This window comes from Chaetura pelagica, unplaced genomic scaffold (genome assembly GCF_000747805.2).
Source record: "Chaetura pelagica isolate M959 unplaced genomic scaffold, ChaPel_1.0 scaffold585, whole genome shotgun sequence".
Classification (NCBI taxonomy): Eukaryota; Metazoa; Chordata; class Aves; order Apodiformes; family Apodidae; genus Chaetura; species Chaetura pelagica.
Genome location: NW_009953404.1, coordinates 554,161 through 573,644, shown reverse-complemented (window position 1 = coordinate 573,644; position 19,484 = coordinate 554,161). Strand labels below are relative to the sequence as shown.

The 19,484-nt window shown below is 42.7% G+C and overlaps 1 protein-coding gene across 1 annotated transcript; it reads right to left on the bottom strand.

Moving 5' to 3' along the window:
• On the bottom strand, positions 1-18,710 carry MLXIP (MLX interacting protein). The gene is made up of 17 exons (XM_009998444.1): positions 18,697-18,710; positions 17,867-17,973; positions 17,439-17,524; positions 16,077-16,166; positions 15,766-15,807; positions 14,555-14,726; positions 13,508-13,597; positions 12,588-12,679; positions 11,774-12,437; positions 8,891-9,012; positions 7,992-8,178; positions 7,093-7,217; positions 5,043-5,141; positions 3,085-3,212; positions 1,977-2,100; positions 776-905; positions 1-122 (listed from the first exon to the last, which is right to left on the bottom strand). Exons 1-17 carry the CDS (start codon positions 18,708-18,710, stop codon positions 1-3), a joined length of 2,394 nt encoding a protein of 797 aa, XP_009996746.1.
• Between the last annotated feature and the right edge of the window lie 774 nt (positions 18,711-19,484).

Here is a 19,484-nt window from a genome sequence, read left to right as displayed (position 1 = left end):
TTAAGTTTCACCAGCTGTTTTGTTCATCTTGTTCACTGCCTCAGCAGCTTGCTCTGGCAGGCGTGATGGGTCTGTCAGAATGGAGGTGCTTGTACTGAGATGCCGGAGGTTGTTCAGCACCACTGTGAAATAAGTTGGAAAAGTATCAAGAAAAGCCCTTTGTTCAACTGGAAACAGACCCATGCAGGATGGTGTCACAGTCTGTGCAGGTACCACAGGGCTGTTACACAACAGGATGGAAATGCTTCTGCAAAACATGCACATCTCCAGACACAGTGATAGCAATACACAGAGATGTGCAAGAACTGGGCCCAGGGAGCAAGGAATGGAGATTCAGGACTTCTTACAAACCTACCCATTTCTGCTACAAAAGAGCATGTTACCTGGCAATTGTACCTGTAAGTGTAAATACTTGCTGAATTGCAAGGGGGAAAGGATCAAACCATCATGCCCAAAATGAAGGTCATCCCAAAGCTGAATCCAAATCTCAAAAGTCTTCCCTTCATAAGGAGATAAATCACACTGCCAAACTTACTCCAACTAGAACAGTCTCTGAAATTTAAATGCAGCTTCAGACTGTTTAAATTCTGGTATCCATATTCAGCAATTTGGGGCTTTTTTTTTCTCTCCAAGTGTTAAGTACAAAATCAAGTGTTTTCAAAGTCAAAAGGGCTTTTTGTTTTTCCCCTGAGATAATTTTAAAAGTGGAAGTAATATTCAGCATAGTGTGTTTTCTTTGTCATGCTCTGACTTTCAAGAAATGCTATTCACTTACTTGGCCTCAGAACAGGAAGAGAACAGTGCTGATCCAACCAGGCCATTGCAGTTTGATTCATATCCTTTAAGCTTCTTGTGGAAACTATCCCATTGAAAGACTCAAACAACGGCTTAATAATAATGCTGAACTGCAAATTATCACATGTTAAGGGGGACAACAAAGGAGGAGTTCAAACCATTCTATGGGAAAGGCTACTGCAGCTCTGTCTGCAGAGCAAACAATGGACTTTTAAATGGGACTGCAACATTTAAGAAAAAGCTAATTTTTAAAATCTGTCATATTAAGACAAAGGAAAAAACGGAACCTCCATTCTTAGTGATACTCATTATTTTTCTCAAAATTCCTAAATGACTTTCCTGATCTCCTGCAACCCAGCTGCACACTGTGGCCCTGTCACAAGCACACAAGTGTCTGAAACTTCTATGTACATGTCACTTGTTCTCTTTCTTTGTTGCCACCTTCTTCATATAATACTGAAGCTTTACCAGCAAATGGACAGGGAAGGTTTTGTGTACCCAAACCACTTACCAGAGGGCAAGGTGGAGCACCTGAATGAGTCTTGCCTGGTGTCAGTGAGTTCAGCACAGCAAACAGTGTCAGTATTCAGCCAATTTCTCAGGCAGATTTTTCAGCAAACACTCAAGTTTTCTGTGACTGTAGCTAAACAGGAACCTCAAAGCATATTCTCAGAGAAGATCAATGGTGTGGCAAGGGTGCCCACACCAAGGACCAGACCTGCTGAGCTGCATCTACATGTACCAGAGCAGTAACAAGCTGAAGACCTTCCTTTTTGGCTCTCTGTAGTCACAGCTTGGGATGACAGGCCCAGAGTTGGCAATAACCTTCCTGGCAGAAAAGGGGCAGGCAGAAATCTTAGCCTGTGGTGTATAAAAATGCACAGAGCACCACCACAAACCTCAGCTGGTCCCAGCTCCCTGTTTAACATCTTGGAGCAGCATAAAACAAACATGTTATCCAATCAGTTACAAATGAGAGACTGTTTTTAAATAACCCACTTCACGGTTATAATGAAGACCTCTATTTTCGTAACTCACATGTAACTTGTCCAGAGTTAATAGTGCTACAGAAAACCGAGGACTTATTTAAGTATAAAGTCATAGCATCAGAATTTGGAGCTCTTGGCTCTAAATATATTAGTACCAAACCTCAAGTTCAGCAGCTTAATATAAAAGGATACAATCCAAAACTTCCAGTTCTGCAGGGTCCTGCTTCTCACATACTCATCAAACATCTTCCTCATGTGGTCAAACCTCTGCCATGTTACGGGCACCCCGGTAGCAGGGAGCTGCTGCAGACGGGAACTGAAAAGATGAAGTTCTGAGGTCAGAATCCCCACCAGAAAGGACACACTTCTCTTCCAGTCTAAATCATAGCAAAAGACAAGTGTGTATCCCCAGTGAGGTGGCTTCCCAGTGCATGTCCCTCCCAGAATGCAGTTGTTATAGCCAGGAATACATATTGCCTTCCCACCAGTTCTGTGTTCACGCAGCAAAGCGACTTCTCAAGCTGCCACACAGGTCTTATTACACACAATAAAACTGAAAACCAAGTATAACACAGTAGTTTCTGGTGTGTAATTAGAAAAAGGGCACGTTAGGAGTCCAGGAAAAAATTAGAGAGTAACTCCTGAGCAATGTTACAGAAGAAAACGTTACAGAGATTAAGAAACAAATCAATTTAAAAGAAAACCAAATGGACATGCTCATACTTTTAAAGAAAAAGGTTTTGCTTTGCAGGTAAGTCCAATGTAATGCCTAAGCCTAACACCTCTGTGGATGGAAGAAAAACCACTGGGGTTCTCAGCATGTTTTGCAATAGTACTTAATTATCATAAACGCAGAGAGGAAACAAAGGCACCAGGAAGGTGATTTATCAGTTATGTTCAGCCACTGACAAGCTCCTTGATTCCAAGTCCTGTGTCCTATGTTCTCAACTATATTTTCCTACATAAATGGACTGCATTTGGAAAGAAAACTGCAGCAAAGCCATCATGAAGAGTGTTTCATCACCCAGTGATTAAGGCTTTACAGAACCATCATCACTGGCTGCTCCTCAGAATCATTCTAATTGATGTGATGCATCTTTCCCAGGTCTGCCGCCGGAAAAGAGCTTGCTGGAAATCCACAATGCCCAGCCCTCAGCAATCCTGCTTTTTGTTTGGAAGTTGGTAGCAACCCCACTTCTTGTTCAATACCCATCTGTCATTGAGGCAAACACTCCCTGTTGTCAGCCAAAGCAACGTTCAAGCTGCTCTGCTGCATTGCAAAAAGCTCCCCAGATCTCACATGATGGCAGCGTTTAGCTCCTCGATCTCTTCCCGAAGGCGCCTGGTTTCCTCTTGCATCTGTGTTCTTTCCTGCTGTAGTTTAGCGATATATTCTACTGTTTTCTGGAGCGTGATTGCATGGCTGATCTAGACCAAACACAAACATATAGCTCACTTTCTGGAACAAAGCTAGACAGACCAAGAGTTTGTCCCTAATCTGCTGTAACACCCAAAAAAAAGGCTCTTCAGCACTTTTTGTTGAGTTGCCTTCACTGTGCACAAAAGCCCAGAGCCAGGCAGAGAAACACTGAACTTTTCATTTCTCTGACTCCTGTTTGGACAGTAGTACAGAGAAATGTGTCTACAGTGGTAGTTTTCTTCCACAAACTACATTTTTGCTACTTTGTTGGAAGAGTAATGTTAATAATTTTAAAAGCTTTCTTACCTATCCTCTTAAAATACTTACAATTCTCAAGTACTGAAGGGTGTGCTACATCTGGTGGTAAGAGTGCTGTTAGCAGCACTGTTTGAAGCTGATGATATAGATTATTTAGTTTGGGAAAAGTGAAGTTGTTGTTATTATTAACCAGAAGGTAACATGGTCTAGCTATCACCGAAGAACACAGAAACAATGTCACAAATCTTTTTTAAAATACTCTTGTTTTCAGAGACAAATTAAACATCTGTACTTGAGAAATAAAATAATCAGACACTTTATTAAAGATAAGGTTTCACAACCGACTACATTTCAGACAGGCTACTCAAATCAGAAACTTATGGCCTAAATGCATAAAACTATAAAAATGATGTAAAGAGATCAACATGCTGCACAACAAGCTTTCCTACTTCCCATGTTTCAAAAGGTATTGGTATTTAAAGGACATTTAGAATTTCATTGTGCAGACAAGCCTGTGGTTCAATTATTTTTATTTCAATCCAGTGAACTAAGTTAAATAGTGTGGCCAGAATAAGTTCGTAATTTGGACAAAACCATTTGACAACAGTTGGGAATTTTTTTTCTCTGTACATCTATGTACAAGACAGGTGATAGGGGAAAAAAAACCCTGAGAGTATCTGGCATGTGGGCCCAGGACCAAATTCTTAAAAGCAGCTGAGTGCTACTAGATGTAAAGAGTCCTAGAGGGATTTTCAAAATCATCTGCACTGGCCAGGCCTCTGACGCCTCCAGCAAGGCAGAGATTTCATTGGTGTAGGAAGTTTCAGAGGCTTTACTGGATGTTTTTGTTCTTCCTGTGGCCACCGACATGTTTCAACAGTACTTGCAGGGGCACAGGGCTGCTCTGCTGTGCACTCAGCTGACCAAACACAGCACAGATGTGGTAGCAAGGCATGAAGCCTAAGCTAATGAGTTGTGCCTTCAGATGGGTGTATCAGCTCAGGCCAAACATCCAGGTGTGTTAAGCCAAGCCCAGCAATTGTACCAACAGCATCCACCTGGCTTCTGGATGGATCATGGTTCAGGAAAAATAAGCTTACAAGGGTGGCTGGACCACAGCCCTTTTTAAGTCCAGCTCTGGGGACCAGAACCCATCCAGAATGGTATAAAAAGCCAGTACAGCAGAAGAAAGGTGACCTAATAGTAAATGCAAAGTCATCTTATGCTGCAAATGTGACAAAAATCTTCATTACTTGGGGCCCAAGAGCAAGGATTGTAAAGATCAGTTTTTCTTCTATCCCTGCTGGCTTCAAAGCTGAAGCATCTCATCAGACAAGACTTGTTCAAGGTTTGAAGCTGCATCAGAAGAACAATGTCTAATGGATGAAGTGCTTTCAGTCTTTTGACTATAAACCTTGGATTTGTCACCCGTCCCTTTCCAGGTCCCTCAGTTCAAGTGTCTTCACTGACTGGCTGGCATTCTCAGTCAACAGTGAAGAGATTACATTTATTAACAAGTCTTTTAGATTGGCACTATCTTATATACCATACTAAACTGTTAGTGCTGCCAAGTTACTTACCAACTTGGAGTTGGCTGACACCAAGCTGTTCAGAGTATCGAAGCCAATCTTGATGTTAAACCTTCTTTTTTGTTCTGAAATATGCCTCATTCTTCGATTCTGCATAAATAAAACCAGCTCAGTCTATGCTGTTCTCCTTTACTGTTCTACTATGACTATTTCAGCTACTCAAATTCATAGTGTAATTTTTGTTGAATTGTGGCATTTATAGCCTTCCCAGTCAAAGCCACAGCACCATAAATTTGAAAACAATTATTTAAGTTACTAAAAAAGCATCCGGTGTATTAAATTCCAAATCTTGTGGGTCTTCTTCCTCAAGCAAAAATGCCTATTTGAGACTGTTACACAATCTCCTTTTCTGAAGTAAAATTTCCATTTTTGAGGCATGTTATTAGTCAGGATCTTGTTGAATCCTTTAAGTTTAAACTATAATTTATAGTTTACATATAATTTATGCCTCGTACATACATAATGTCTACTGATGTAACAGGCAGTCTGACCAAAATAAAAAAAGAAAAAGAAAAAAGAATCCGCAACTCCAGCCTATCCTAAAGATAAAGGCATTGTCAGGAACTAGCAATTTCAGTTGAAACACTTCAAACTTTAGAAGTTACTTCCACCAAAATTCTTGGAAGAAAACAAAGCATCTGCACTTTTGAGAACACCCTGGGGGCAGAGCCAGGAGGAGCTGACCAGTCCCCTGTTCTATAACTGAGCAAAACAATTTCACAAAGCAGTGAAGTGCCTGCCCAGAAACACAGAAAATGCAGGTGCAAGACCAGAACTGAGCCTTCCAGCACACTCTATGCTTTGGCAAATTTGAAAAAACGTTACCCAGCAATACAGATCTGTTTAGGCTAACTAACACTGCAGAGGAGCAAAAGAACACACCTACAAACTGGCAAACATCCCTGTTCCTCTATTGTCCCACAAAAGAGTTCCTAACAGCACACATCCAAAGCGATTCCTGTCAAAGCAGATGCGTTCACACATAAAGCCTATCGCGTTGCAGCGCCTTTATTTTTGAGGACACTCCTCCATCTAGTGGCCACGTTCCTCACCATCGGCCTGTGCTAATGATTTGTGCCTTTGCTAACTTGCTCCCTAGCAGCAAGAACAGGCTGCAACTACTGACCGTGAGCATTTATGCCAAGAAAACTTGTAAGTAACTCGCAGCATGCTCAGCAAGGGGCAGTTCTGATTCTCCTCTGCAACAGAACCAGAACTGAATGCAACCACAAGCTGCAAGTGTTTAAACTTACCTTTCTGTCCCAGGAATAATCAAGCTGAGACGGAGTATACAAAGCCAGAGAAGCCAAAAAGGAGTTGGCACTTGCAGAATGGCTAAGTAACACTTCCTTCCACAAGAGAATGAATGGGAGTGTTACTGCTGATTGTCCTGCATTGGCTGTTTTTTGTGGGCAAGTTTCTCATGCCATTACAGAAAGTGTTCTGACCAGGTCAGCTTGGCCATGAGGTTCAGCCAGCTTTCAGGTGCTATCTCTAGACCACAGAGTTCTTACCCCAGTAATTCTCAAAGTGTTTTACAGCTGTAATTTGTAGAGTCTCTGGAGTTGCTTCTCTGTGGAGCAGCATAGCATCACTGGAGACATGTAATAACTCAGCAGGTCAAAACTCCCCCTCCAGCAATGGCCAGAGCCCTGCAGACTGAAGAGCCCCAACAGAACAATGGCAAAAAGCCATGGTTTAGAAAACTAAGCCTGAAACCTTTGACCAAGTAAACTGAGACCTGTCACAGCACTCCTGTCAGCCACAGCAAGAACTGCTGTCATGACCATAAGGACCTGCAGAGGTGCAGTTAAGCCTGGCCTCTCTGGTGACATCCCTGAGGAGCAGCAGAGCAGATTATTGAAGTCTGACATGATAAATTGCACAGAGCAGCACAGATTCAGCCCAAGCTGAGCCTCAGGCACAAACACTCCACTGTCCCTGAAGCACAACTTACTCCCTAGTCCATGCTCGGACATCAGGGCAGAAAAATAACTACAAAAGCAAAGAAGTAAAGCACTTGAAAGGAAAGGACACACACCTTTAATGCAGCCATATTAGGGTCAGTGGCAGGTTTTCCTGAGCAGCTGTTCTGGGGAGACTGTGGACTGGGGCTCTGCTCAGAGGTGCAGGGGGAAGCTTGGCCTGAATTCTGACAGTCTCGGCCTTCATAAAGGAAGAAAGACAAGTCTCATTAACAAACACCCCTGTAATAAAGGTCACTGCTGAGAAGTTTCTGTTCAGAATTGAACTGAAATGCAGTTGGCAACCAAATTATGCTCACTGCTGCAGCAACCACATGCTAGGAAATGTCACCATCGCTGGGGAAGCTTAGTATGTCATGGCACAAGGCAAATACATCTCAAATAGCAATATGCAACACTCCTTTTAAACGCACACACACGTTTCAGCATCCACCATCCTGCTGGACTCCCCCATTTGAGGCTCTAATGGGCTGGGATATGATAGGAACACTTAGAAACTAATTACCAGCTAAACAATGTACGTCTCTAACACCAACACTGCTCTGTCAACATGCATGCAAAAGGAATCTTTGCACTTACCTACTGGTACCAAGGATTGTGTCTGAGATCCTCCAAACAATTACAGCTACGACACTGAACACCAAACCTATTTAATACTTTGTACACAGGTGCCTTTCAAATGGGTTTAATGTCTTGGTGACTGTGACAGTACATCCTTTCAGAAAGAAGCCCCTCGTAGGAAGCACCAAATCACCACTTGTGGGAATGCTGCACAGGAGTTCAAGACCAAAACTGCAAACTGGATGCAACCAAAGGTGCAGGGTAGTAGGGCCTAAAAAGCTTTAAATTCACAAATTATCCAGGGATCCTCTCAAGACCCATTTACACCCTGCCTGACCAATGGAAACACACACGTGTAGGTAAAAGAGAAAATTCTTACAGCTTTCTAACTTACTAGGTGTAGGTGAGGGAACTTGTGAACTGCTACTGTGGGAAGGGATCTGCTCTCCTTTCACCAACTCATCCTGGACTACACTAGGAGGGAAGAGATGTGAGACTGTAGACTGGGTTTGTTGACTACTTGGTGCTCGCTGTGCTGGACCAACCAGAATGTCACTACGGATCTCCGTCACCCTGGGAGCCTGGGAACAGCACAGAAATAGCACAGAGAGAAACAGACAGAAAGAAAAAGAGAACAGGAAGGGGAGCATGGGAGCAGAGGGAGAGAAGGGATGAGACAAAGGAGAAAGGGAGAGAGAGAGAAAGAAAGAAATTTGTTACCTTGCCTTCTGCTAAAAGTAGCAAATTAATACATGATTAACAATCTGATGACATGAAACAAGGGCTAACATAGAAGGAATTGCCAGGCACTGAAGTCAGACTTGTGGCAGGACACCAGTATCCTTTCATAACTTAAAAGCAGTATTACAACACATCAGCAGCATAATACACTAAAACCTATTTCCATCTTCCTGTACAGAACATTTGGGAAACCCACTCATATACTCCAGCCACACCTTCCAGCACGTAAATGGAAAGGTGAGCATCCTGGGTCCCTTCAACTTCTGCACAATTAAGAAAAAGCACAAACCATCCCCACTCATAGTACTGTGTATACATGCCTCTTTGCAATCTTATTGTGTGAGACAGAGTCTAAGAAGACTAGATAATGCTTCCAGGCCCATAAAGTAGATCAATTAAAAATAAGCAACCATAATGCTGAATGCACAAATGCACATGCTGAGTAACAGGTGAGATTTAGTGGACTAGTTACCCTCCTGAGCACATTACAGCTCTAACTACTTGAAAGTAACAGGCCTAGAAAACAAATAGATATTTTTTTCTTCTCCTTACTCTGACAATTCCAGCTGGTGCAATTGCAACATTAGACTGAGATGTGGCTGGCGTCAAAATCCCCTCTCTTTTTAAAGTTGTTGGAGTTACAATCACAGTTCTGGGCTGTCCCTGAAAGGCAGCTGAAGAACACAATTAAGTTAGAATTGTTAATGAGACCAATAAAAATAAAAAAAAAAAAAAAAAGCTGGAAATTATTTGTATGAAATTAACTTGTCATTGAACCAGGGAATGGATTAATGGGCACCTATATTAGGTACCACTTCATTGCACTACAAATTGTCACCAGTTTTCTGGAAAACTCAATCCCATTAATCCAGTACAAAGGACTCTAACACACCAGTTATTTCTGAGACTTTTAGCACCACTGTCACTGTTTCAGGGTGAATTTACAGAGCTACCTAGTAGAGCAGGGAGGTAAAAAGCATCTTCATTCTATCAGAGGGGGATCATCTTCACTTCTCCCTTCATATCCATATTTCTTGGATCTCAGGCTTGCTCTGCTGACCCAGAAAGGGTCAATGCCAGAAACCAGCTGAAGGATGGATGCACATTCAGTACTTCATGTTTCCTTGTATACACATTAAAATCAAAAAAAAAAAAAAAAAAAAAAAAGCTGGAAATTATTTGTATGAAATTAACTTGTCATTGAACCAGGGAATGGATTAATGGGCACCTATATTAGGTACCACTTCATTGCACTACAAATTGTCACCAGTTTTCTGGAAAACTCAATCCCATTAATCCAGTACAAAGGACTCTAACACACCAGTTATTTCTGAGACTTTTAGCACCACTGTCACTGTTTCAGGGTGAATTTACAGAGCTACCTAGTAGAGCAGGGAGGTAAAAAGCATCTTCATTCTATCAGAGGGGGATCATCTTCACTTCTCCCTTCATATCCATATTTCTTGGATCTCAGGCTTGCTCTGCTGACCCAGAAAGGGTCAATGCCAGAAACCAGCTGAAGGATGGATGCACATTCAGTACTTCATGTTTCCTTGTATACACATTAAAATCTCTTCCTCACCACTTCACTGTACTACCTTCCTTCAGTATCTGGTTTTACAGCTGCTTTACAGGACACACAAACACAAGACAACCAAATGTGATTGAGAATCAGCACCAAAATTGTAAAAAATAGGCTAAAGAACCAGGAGTTTTGCAGTGTTAGAGATAACTGTGAATAGCAGCAATTGTGTCCACAGAGAAAGTTACAAAAAATTCTTAAAAGAAGTCTGTGCAGGAGTCTTGCCCCCATGACAGCAACCAGGATCCTTGCTCTAAAGTGTTTTGACCACCACAGTTTTTGAGCCTAACATAAATCTGTTGGGATCTCAATTTAACCAGTGCAGATGTCCCAGCAGTTTAGGAACACTGCAACCCCTGGACACGTGTCACTGCCAGGAATGAAAAACAGCAACAACTTTAAATCTAGAAAGGACAAAGCCATTTGTTGTGATGGTCTAGAAGTACCTGATGAAGCTTTGGGAAAGTAATAAATGGGGTGAGGCACAACTCAGGAACACCAAGAAATCTAAGAGCAAAGGCTTTCTGAAAAGGACTTGTCTACAATGCTTTACTGGGTAAGAAAGGCATGTCTTGGCTGCTGAAGGTACACAGACTCCAGCTTTATAATGTACTACATACAGAAACACTGATATTGAAATCCTAGTGCTATTAACCACAGACCACTTGTTCCCAGTGACACGCTGGAGTTAGATCTCTTGGTCTGTTCTACTCCTGAACAGTGATTTTTTAATTTTATTTTTTTTTTGGTGGGTAACCACAAGGCCAGGCCCTGGCAGACACACCTACTCCTCAGTAAAGCCTATTTAACAATACTCCACCAGACAGGGCTTTTCTTGGATTATTGTTGCACATTTCAGGTGGCTGAAGTCACTTGGTCCCCAGCCAGCACAAGTCTAAAAACAGCATGCAATAATCCCAAGAAAAAGTGCACTGCCTGTTGTGTTTCAGTTTGGAGCTTTCCCACAAGAACCACCACAAGCAAAACTCTCCCTGCTCAAGTTTGCTATTCTGAGCCTTGGGCAGCATCAACGGCTCCAGATCCCACCCAGTGTGGAGGTCCCAGCAGATCAGTTAGGCACTCAGACTCCGAGCTGAAAAACAGCTTGAGTCTGCAGACTGCTCCAGAGAAGGATCTCCAGCTCCCCCTACCTGTTCTTAGTCATTCCCCACAAAAGGATGGATTCTCATCACCCTGGTCCTGCCAGGGAGCACTGAGAGTGGATGAGAGACACACTCCCAGGCTGTCATCTGGACCAATGCTGTTGTCCACTTTGACAGCTGCTCCCTAGCCAACACTGCACCTGGTGGTCTCAAAGAGCTTCAGGCACACCCCAGGACCCCGATGTTAGAGCGTGTGCAAAGCCACAGGCAGGCATACTGATTTGTCCAGGGCAACCAGATGAGCCAAGGACAGGAACAGATTTGCCATTCTCCATCCCACACCATCTCCCTACCATCTCCTACTCTACCAAGGCTGAATGCTCTGAGGATCAGAGTTAGTCAGAAAAGAATTAAACATCCAAAGGAAAGTTTCTATGGGGCAGAAGCACGGAGCTCTAATAATCCCACGTGCTGATGCATCTATACAGCCCAGCACAAAGTTTACAAGGTGACTCCCCCTTCTGCAGATCAGCTTTTCACACTCACAACCAAACTGCTTCCAATCTTAGCAGCAGCCCAGAGCATCCCATTGAACAGTGTAGGCACACACCAGTGGGTTCAGGGATTCCTGGGACACCCTCAGGACGCTGTATCTTTACTTAATATGTAGACCAAGAAAAGCAAGAAGGTCTCTACCTCCTGCTAGTCCCACTCAGGAAAGAAAAACACCCCCCTACCAGTGCTTCTCACCTGGGGTGATGAAGGCATTCTTTAACAATAAGGACACTGTTTCAGGCTTCGAAGCAGGCACTATTTTTTGTGACTGTTTGGGCCTTGTCCCAGCACTGGCGAGGGGAACAGCCTTGGGGAGTGCAAATGTCAGTTGGGACTGCAGCTGGGGCCGGGGCTGCCCCTGCACCACAGCAGTCTGGAAAGTCAGGTTACAAGGCACTCCTGCACCTTGCTGCTGCGTGGCGAGGACAAGGCTCTGGCTCTGGCTGAAGGTGGTGGCAGGGGCATTGTGGGTCAACGTTGCAGAAGCTGTGTGGGTGATAACGGTGGATTCACAGAGGCCAAACTTCTGGGCTTCTGGTTCAGCAAATGCTGCTGGTGAAGAGCTTAAGCTAGAACTCAGAGGCACGGCAGGCAACGGGGACTGGTGCTGCTGCGTCGCAGGCTGGAGCAGTGGCAAGGGTGTCTGAAACACTGGCATGAACGTCTGTGGCCCACTGAGAGACGAGTCAGGAGTGAAGTCTGCTGGCTGGATGAAAGATCCCCCACTTCTCATGCTGGAACACTGGTCAGTGTCAACATCAGGAATGACAGGAGCAGGTACTGAGGAAGCAATCAGTCCGTCACTGATGTTCTCCGCTGGAAGCGTGTCGGGCAACGAACCCGAGGGCAGGACAGGAGACTGGCAGGGAAGGAAAATAACACAGATTCACACCTGGCCTCTGAAACTCTTGTCTGAAGTTCTGAGAAAGACATGGCTCATGTCTGAGAGTCTCCATAGCAGACACATGTCCGAGAAGAGGCTGTTATAAATACTGAGAAGCTCTCTTACCTGGGAAGAATGGCTGCTGCTGTCTGTTGTAGCTGAGCTGACAGCAGACACAGAAGGGAAATAATTACTGGAACGACTGGGTGTGAATAAATCTGAAATGTGAAAAGTCACCTATTAATTTTCTACTTCTCATACTCAAGGAACAGAACTACTAGATATTAAAATTCAAGGGAAATATAAATATTATTTAGCAAATAATGAAATAACTAGATTTTTGCTTCTTACAACTGCTGCTGACTGAGCAATGAATTGTTGTCTCCCAGAGACTGATCTCTTCAGGGCAGCTTTACTCAACTTTCACAGAAGCTGAGGACAATACATCAGTCCACCGTGTAAGGTTCATTTCCACACAGATAGCCAGGAGTGTAGTCTCACAAACTCAGTTACCTGCTGCAAACTGCAAACAGATTTGACTCCTGACTTCCACAAAGATCCACAGCCATCAAAGTTGTCAGTAGCAGCTACTGTAATTTGTATTTCTTGAGAGTACCATAAAATGTTTCAGGCCAAACAAAGTGTTAAATCACTTAATCACTAAGAAGTGTTAAATGAAAAAACTTTAACGGTTCTGTGAGTTCTCCTGTCCATTTCTGATGTTCTATCTTTAATTACTCAATGACTTAAGGTCTAAATGCTATTCTTTGGAAAGGCAAATTAACCACCAGATTTAATCATTGGAATAAAAAATCCTGAAGTTACTCTCAAATCCAGGACTGTGGTCACAGTAACAAAGAGTCCACCTACACATGCAAATAATGAAATAATGAAAAATGAAAAAACATATCAAGTGTTCTTCACGTTTCACTCAAATCCCTTGCCTTCTAAAGAGAGTAGGTACCCACACATATAAGCTTCTGTTAAAAATTAGTTTATAATATTACTCCCATTTTAAAGAAATTTACTATGTATCTCATTCTTACCCTGAAAAGGCTCAAACGTATCCATAAAATCAAAATTTGGCTGGAGAGGAATAAGCCCTGGTTGAATCATGTCAGCATTTCCTAAGTGTGCTGCAAAATTCAAGAGACAGATCAGATTAGCTTCACATCACAAGCACAGAACAGCAGTAGGAACAGATCATTTGGCTGGAACACCAACAGACACTCCATAGCCAGGCTTTGCTGGGATGTTTACAGAAAAACTGCTGCTGACATGAACTCAGCATCTGCTTTTCTTCAGAACTCCATCACAATTCTGAAATCAACGCCATCAGGGAATGCAACTTTCAACTGGCGAAATGGAAGAGGTGAAACCTGAAGGCTCTAACAACTGCAGATTGCAAACTTGGATGCCTCATGCTCCCAAACCTTCTGTCCTGCCCCTGCTGTACAATACACAAACTTGCTGGGAAGTACAACCTAAACCACTACAGCTCACGGCACAGTATGTTAACATAAACCATCACCCATTCTATTTTGCCTCAAGAATACTTCATGTAAACCACAGTTACTCTGGAGTTGCTCAGACAGCTTAGACATCCATGCAGCTGGGATGATGCACACCGGGCATCTACTGACCCATGCCAGTCAGTGCCTTGAGCTAAGAGAGCATTGGACAGAGCAGTGTAGCTCTTGGGATTGTTTTTACAGATGTGATTTGTTCTAAGAGACATATCCAAAGAAAAATACATTGGCTGTCTCAAAATACACACACATAGATGCTTTGAGATAAATAACAATGCTTTCACCACTGATAAAACTAAATACTGCTCACTGCAGATTTATTCAGGGCAACATTAGAGGACAACAGTAGGAGCATCATGTAAGAAGCTAAGACAGAAATTAAACTTAGGTGAATAACGGGGATTCCATAACCTGTAAAGCATTAGACACCTACACTTTCTGACCAATTTTTATCTGTATCAGTAAAGTAAGATGGATTTTTTAGGCAAGACTAGAAAAGCAGCAAAGCAACAAACCAGACTTCTAGAGGTTCCCACTGCAACATAGCTAACAGCCAACAAATACCTATGTCCCTGGAATTTGGCCAGGAAACGAGTTGATGTGAAGACAGTGTGGAGAACAGTGTGTCGGTGAACTCGGACATGAGCATGTCTGCATCCAAGAGACTGCCCTCCTCCATGGGGACAGGGGTTTCCCTGCCATACCTCCTCTTCTGCCAGAGAACCACATCATCATCCTGCCAAAGGAAAGGAAGGAAAGTCAGGCTGCCTAGACAACATAAAGCAGTCTGGTGCAGATATATAAAAACAGTCTTAATTTTGCACATTTTTAGAGAAAGAAACTCTTCCCCAGGAGCAAATGGACCAAAAGAGATCAGTGGTACTTCTAACAAGTTCAGCTCATTGATTTGAGCAACAACAGAAAACTTCAGCAGGGTACCATGACACTCTGGGAGAGGTTTTTGCCCCAAAACCAGACGTTGATTACAAGGACAAGTGACAAAATAACTTCCCAGACACCTTCTAGTTTCATTGACTCTATGTATAGTTTTGCACCTACAGTTTAATGATCCCTTGGCTTCAGTAAAGATTTAAAACAACATGCACAGCAAAAAAAAATCTATGCAAAACAGCTTCTTTCTCAAAGTGTATCTGAAGTACAGTAAAGTGTAATTGCAATCTGACATTGTACAAGGTATGTTGATATGCTTAGCTCCAAAAAGAAAAGACAACAGAACCAAAACAACTAAAACCCAGTCAGAACAGTGCTTCTGATCATCTGTTTATACACCCAACAGAGATTTGATGGCTTTAGGGGCACACTAAATGGTGACACCATTGTTCTTTCAATAATTTTGTCTTTTTTAGGATCCTGCCACATTACCTGCCCATGTTGTGGGCAGCAGAAAGATCTGCAACACAGGGCACACATCTTCACAGATCCAGTTACACAAGCAAGGCAGCAATGCCAGCTACGACTCAGTAACACAACATTACTGGGGGCTGTGCCAGCCCTCAAAGAGGTTGATCCTTCTGGGCACCCAATACTAATTATCATTTCTTCTCTCACAGCACTTTACATTCAACTTCTCCTCCATCCAATTTAAGGTACAAGTCTTAAATTGTTCTCTGAGGTGCAAAAACATTATGGCATGGTCTAACCTTAATTAAGGTTAAGCAAGATGCTTGTCTTTAGATTTCAATCACTGCAAGCTGCTGCATGTTACAGCTCCGACACTTATTGCAGCTTCTACACGTATCAGCAGAGTTACCTACCCTGACCAAACTTGATAGATCTTCATCTTTATGTTTCTGTAACTGCAAAAGGAGAACAAAACAGATGTTAAAGTCAGAATAGGTCCTGTATATGCCAACAGAAGACCTGATTTTGCAGAATTTTTAAGACCCAGTCAAGCACAATTAGTCCCTGCACAATAATTTTTGGTTAATCAGATGCATACCCCTGTACTAGCTTGTCATCTGTTCGAAGTATTCTTGCATGCCAGCAAAAGTGACATCTAAACTCAAAAAGCAGCACACACTGATCAAGTTCAAGGAAGCTATTTTCACTGTGCAAACCAACCGACCCGTTTCTTGAAGTATGTTCTCCACTTGTGGTATTCCCTGATGACTATTTCAATTCTTCGTTTCCAGTATTTCCCTTCTGTTGCAATGGCCTAAGAAAACAAACACATACCATGAATTGCAAGGAATTATATCATGGCTGAACCTTCAATAAATTGCCAAGCAAATATTCAGGCAGAAAAAATGCAAAAGAAAGCATGCTAATTCTGTTTGAGCTCATGTAACAGCAGCCCACAGCGTCCCAAAGTTCAGCCATCACAGACCAAATCTGACAGCACTAACTTCATCTTTCCCACAATAAACAAGCAAGAGATGATGTCTGAGTGCACTGTCAGTATCTTCCATGTCAGCTCAACCATAAACAATAGCTAAGAAATGGCAAAAAAACCCAACTTTTAAAAGGTTTTTTCATTAATTTACTAAAATATAATGTTTAAGGCATACTTTAATACCCTGTTCTGCAGAGAACAGGAAAAGATAATTTCACAAGGTTACATGAACATGCACTCATAGACACAAGAAGCTGTTAAGAATGACACCAACAGAAATCTAATGTCCAGCTCAGGAAGAAGCACGACCTCGCAGGGCACAAGCTAACAGCAACAAAAGGATCAGAACAATGTGGGTTTTTAATGTATCAGAGTGTATAAGTTGGGGCAGCAGACTAACAAGAGCCTTAACATGACTTTCTTGTGTTCCAGGGTCATCTTTGAACACAAACATCAACACAGTTCTTTCAGACACCTAAGACAGTTTCAAAAACTCATCTGGAACTCCTCTGAATTATAAATTATTTGAGAGTTATGTAGTGTAAGGAGAGCCACATATTGCCTCACTGGTTTTCTGCAAGGAGCCAGAGGGCAGATGTTAGATTTCATTTTTGTTTACAAGAACACAAAAATGGAAGAACTCAAAAGTCATATTCCCTCTTTTTGTGAAGTTACTTTTATAGAGAAGAAGAAACATCTTGATTTCTAGAAATCACACCTCCTCAATTCAATGAAAGTACAGGAAATTCTCCCAGGGTCACTTAAGATTCAATCCTGCAGTCAGTCATCACTCTGATTCCCCACTGACCTCAGCAATCCACAGCATTCAAATTGCACTTCTATGACTTAGGTTTCACTAAACTAGGTCACAGACCTAGGTTATATAGATAATAAATGTCCTTCTGGTTGCACCTTGATCTCCTCAATATGATAAACTTGAAAAAATGGGTTCGACAGCAGAACTGCTTTATATTAACGGTTTCTTCTAAATGAAGACAGAGCAAATAATTGTTATGGTGCTCTAATATCTAGCAGACAAGAAAATCTCCTTATAAACTCTGGAGCTCATTAGCCTCTCCCTCAGGTTTTGCACACCTCTGGCCGACGATGCTCATCGACATCAACGGAGCCGTCCAGCGGAGTCACAAAGTGGCACACTGGGTTCTTGCGCTTCTCCAGGTCTGAAACAAGAAGGAAACTCTCAGTGCTTAGCACATGCAGACTCTGCAGAGAGCCCTGTCACTTCAGTGGCAAGATGGGAGAAAAAGTCTAGCCAGGGTTTCTTCCAGATAGTCAACAGAAAATGGGAATGTGGCTGGACTGTTCAATACAGTCCCTGTGGGAACACCTCTAAGGAAGCACTGATCCAAAGGCACGGCTGTGACAGCCTCCAAGACATCTGGGCCTTCAGCAGAATTCTGAGCTTTTCATGAGACAGTAATTTCACTTCTTTCTTGCTCCTCACATGCACGTGCCTCAGAAGGTATTTTATAGCAAGCAACACAACCCGAGGAGGTACTTACACTGCATGTACCATGCCCTCCAGATGGCATTATTGAGACGGATTTTATCTCTCCACTGAAGTTTCAAGCCTTTAAAATTTTTCCATTTTGGTGAAACCAGCTTTCCACTGAAACAAAACAGACAACAAATCATTCTGCTTTCAGTTTTTCTCTTCCCACTCCTTTCACGACAACAAATGGCTCTAAAACTCTCAACAGAAAAAAGTACAAGCCCTGCCTGGCCAGTGACAACTTTAGCCACATGCTGCCCATGGCTTACTGATCTAGGTACCAAGGAAAGGCTGGAAAGAGAAGTGGCTTCTGTACGAAAAATCCTGGAAGGTGGGAAGGAGGCAGAAGGAAAACGGAAGAAGCAACAGGAACTCCAAAAGCACTGTATAAACACAAACTACCCAGCCCTTAAAAACACACCTTTATGAATCATTAAACCATACCTCTGACAGAGCAGAGGAAGTAGGAAATATTTCTACTGTAAGACATTTCAAGCCATGGATTAAAGAATACTTATTGTGCCTATCCCAGGTTCTCCCTCTCGTTTGTTCTGGGTTTGGCCATACACCTTCCTAGTTTATGCCTCCTTGTGCTGCTTGTGCCTCTTGCTACAAGGGAAGCAGACCAGCAACACAAACTGCAACCAACATGACAACACATGCAAAGGCAACAGGTTCATCTTGAAACATGATGAGCACCAGGTCAAGAGGTCAAGGTCTTCTGTAGAGAAGGACAAGCAAATGAGTGACAGGAGCAACATCACCTCCCAATACTTTGCCCTCTCAGAAAAGATCACCTAGCACCTGGTGAGCTGAGAGTGACTTCAGCCATGAACTGACCTGTGCTGGGGCATACTACATTTGCTATCACACAGTCTGGACAAAGGAACTCACAAAGAGATGAATCATTCTTCCGTTCAAGTCCCTGTTTTACCCTTAGGCTGCAAAACTATTGTGAGAATAGGAAGTACATCCTACAGCAGTGCCAGGAACTTCCCCTGGCTTGCCCAAGGCCATGCAGAAGCAGGCCTGAAGCTGGAGAACTGCTGATTCCAAGTTACCTACTTGGTCTGGGAAACCTCCTGATAGTAGCTCATTTTAAAGAAAACTTGTAATAAAACTTGTAATACTATAAACAAGTAAAATGTCCTCATAGCCTCCAGAAAAGAAGCCAGAAAACCAGAGCTGCCAATGGTAGGATAACCAACTACCACCTTCTTCAAGTATTTGGCTCATCATTTCCTTTCTTGGTAGCACCACAACTGCTGTTACCACTCAGTATTCCCACAACTGTGACAACAACAGAGGAGCAAACACCAGATCTCAGCCAAGTGACAGGTAAAGAAAAGACAGCACTGTTGTTTTTTTTCAATTTTATTTCTATTTGTAACACCAGTTGTATCAATAGTTTAAATCACCATCAGGTGAGCTCTTGCCTGACAGTAAAAAAAGATTTTTTTTTCTTTTCATCCTCTTCAGAAATGAGCTGTTACTGTTTTGTATGCACAGGGAAGCATGTGTAGAGACCAGCTATCAACTGCACCAAAAAGGACAATCCAGAGGAGCAAGAGAGCCAAGAGAGCAGGTAAGTGACAAGCTTGTGAGCCCTGTGTCCAGCAGGGCCTGTG

Bases quoted from the DNA above. Each gene is read 5' to 3' on its own strand.
- MLXIP (XM_009998444.1), bottom strand. The intron at 7,218-7,991 runs GTAAGTTAGAAA...TCCTTTATGAAG, and splicing joins AGTTCCCTCACCTACACCTA to GCCGAGACTGTCAGAATTCA. The intron at 906-1,976 runs GTATCCTTTTAT...GATAATTTGCAG, and splicing joins AGAACTGGAAGTTTTGGATT to TTCAGCATTATTATTAAGCC.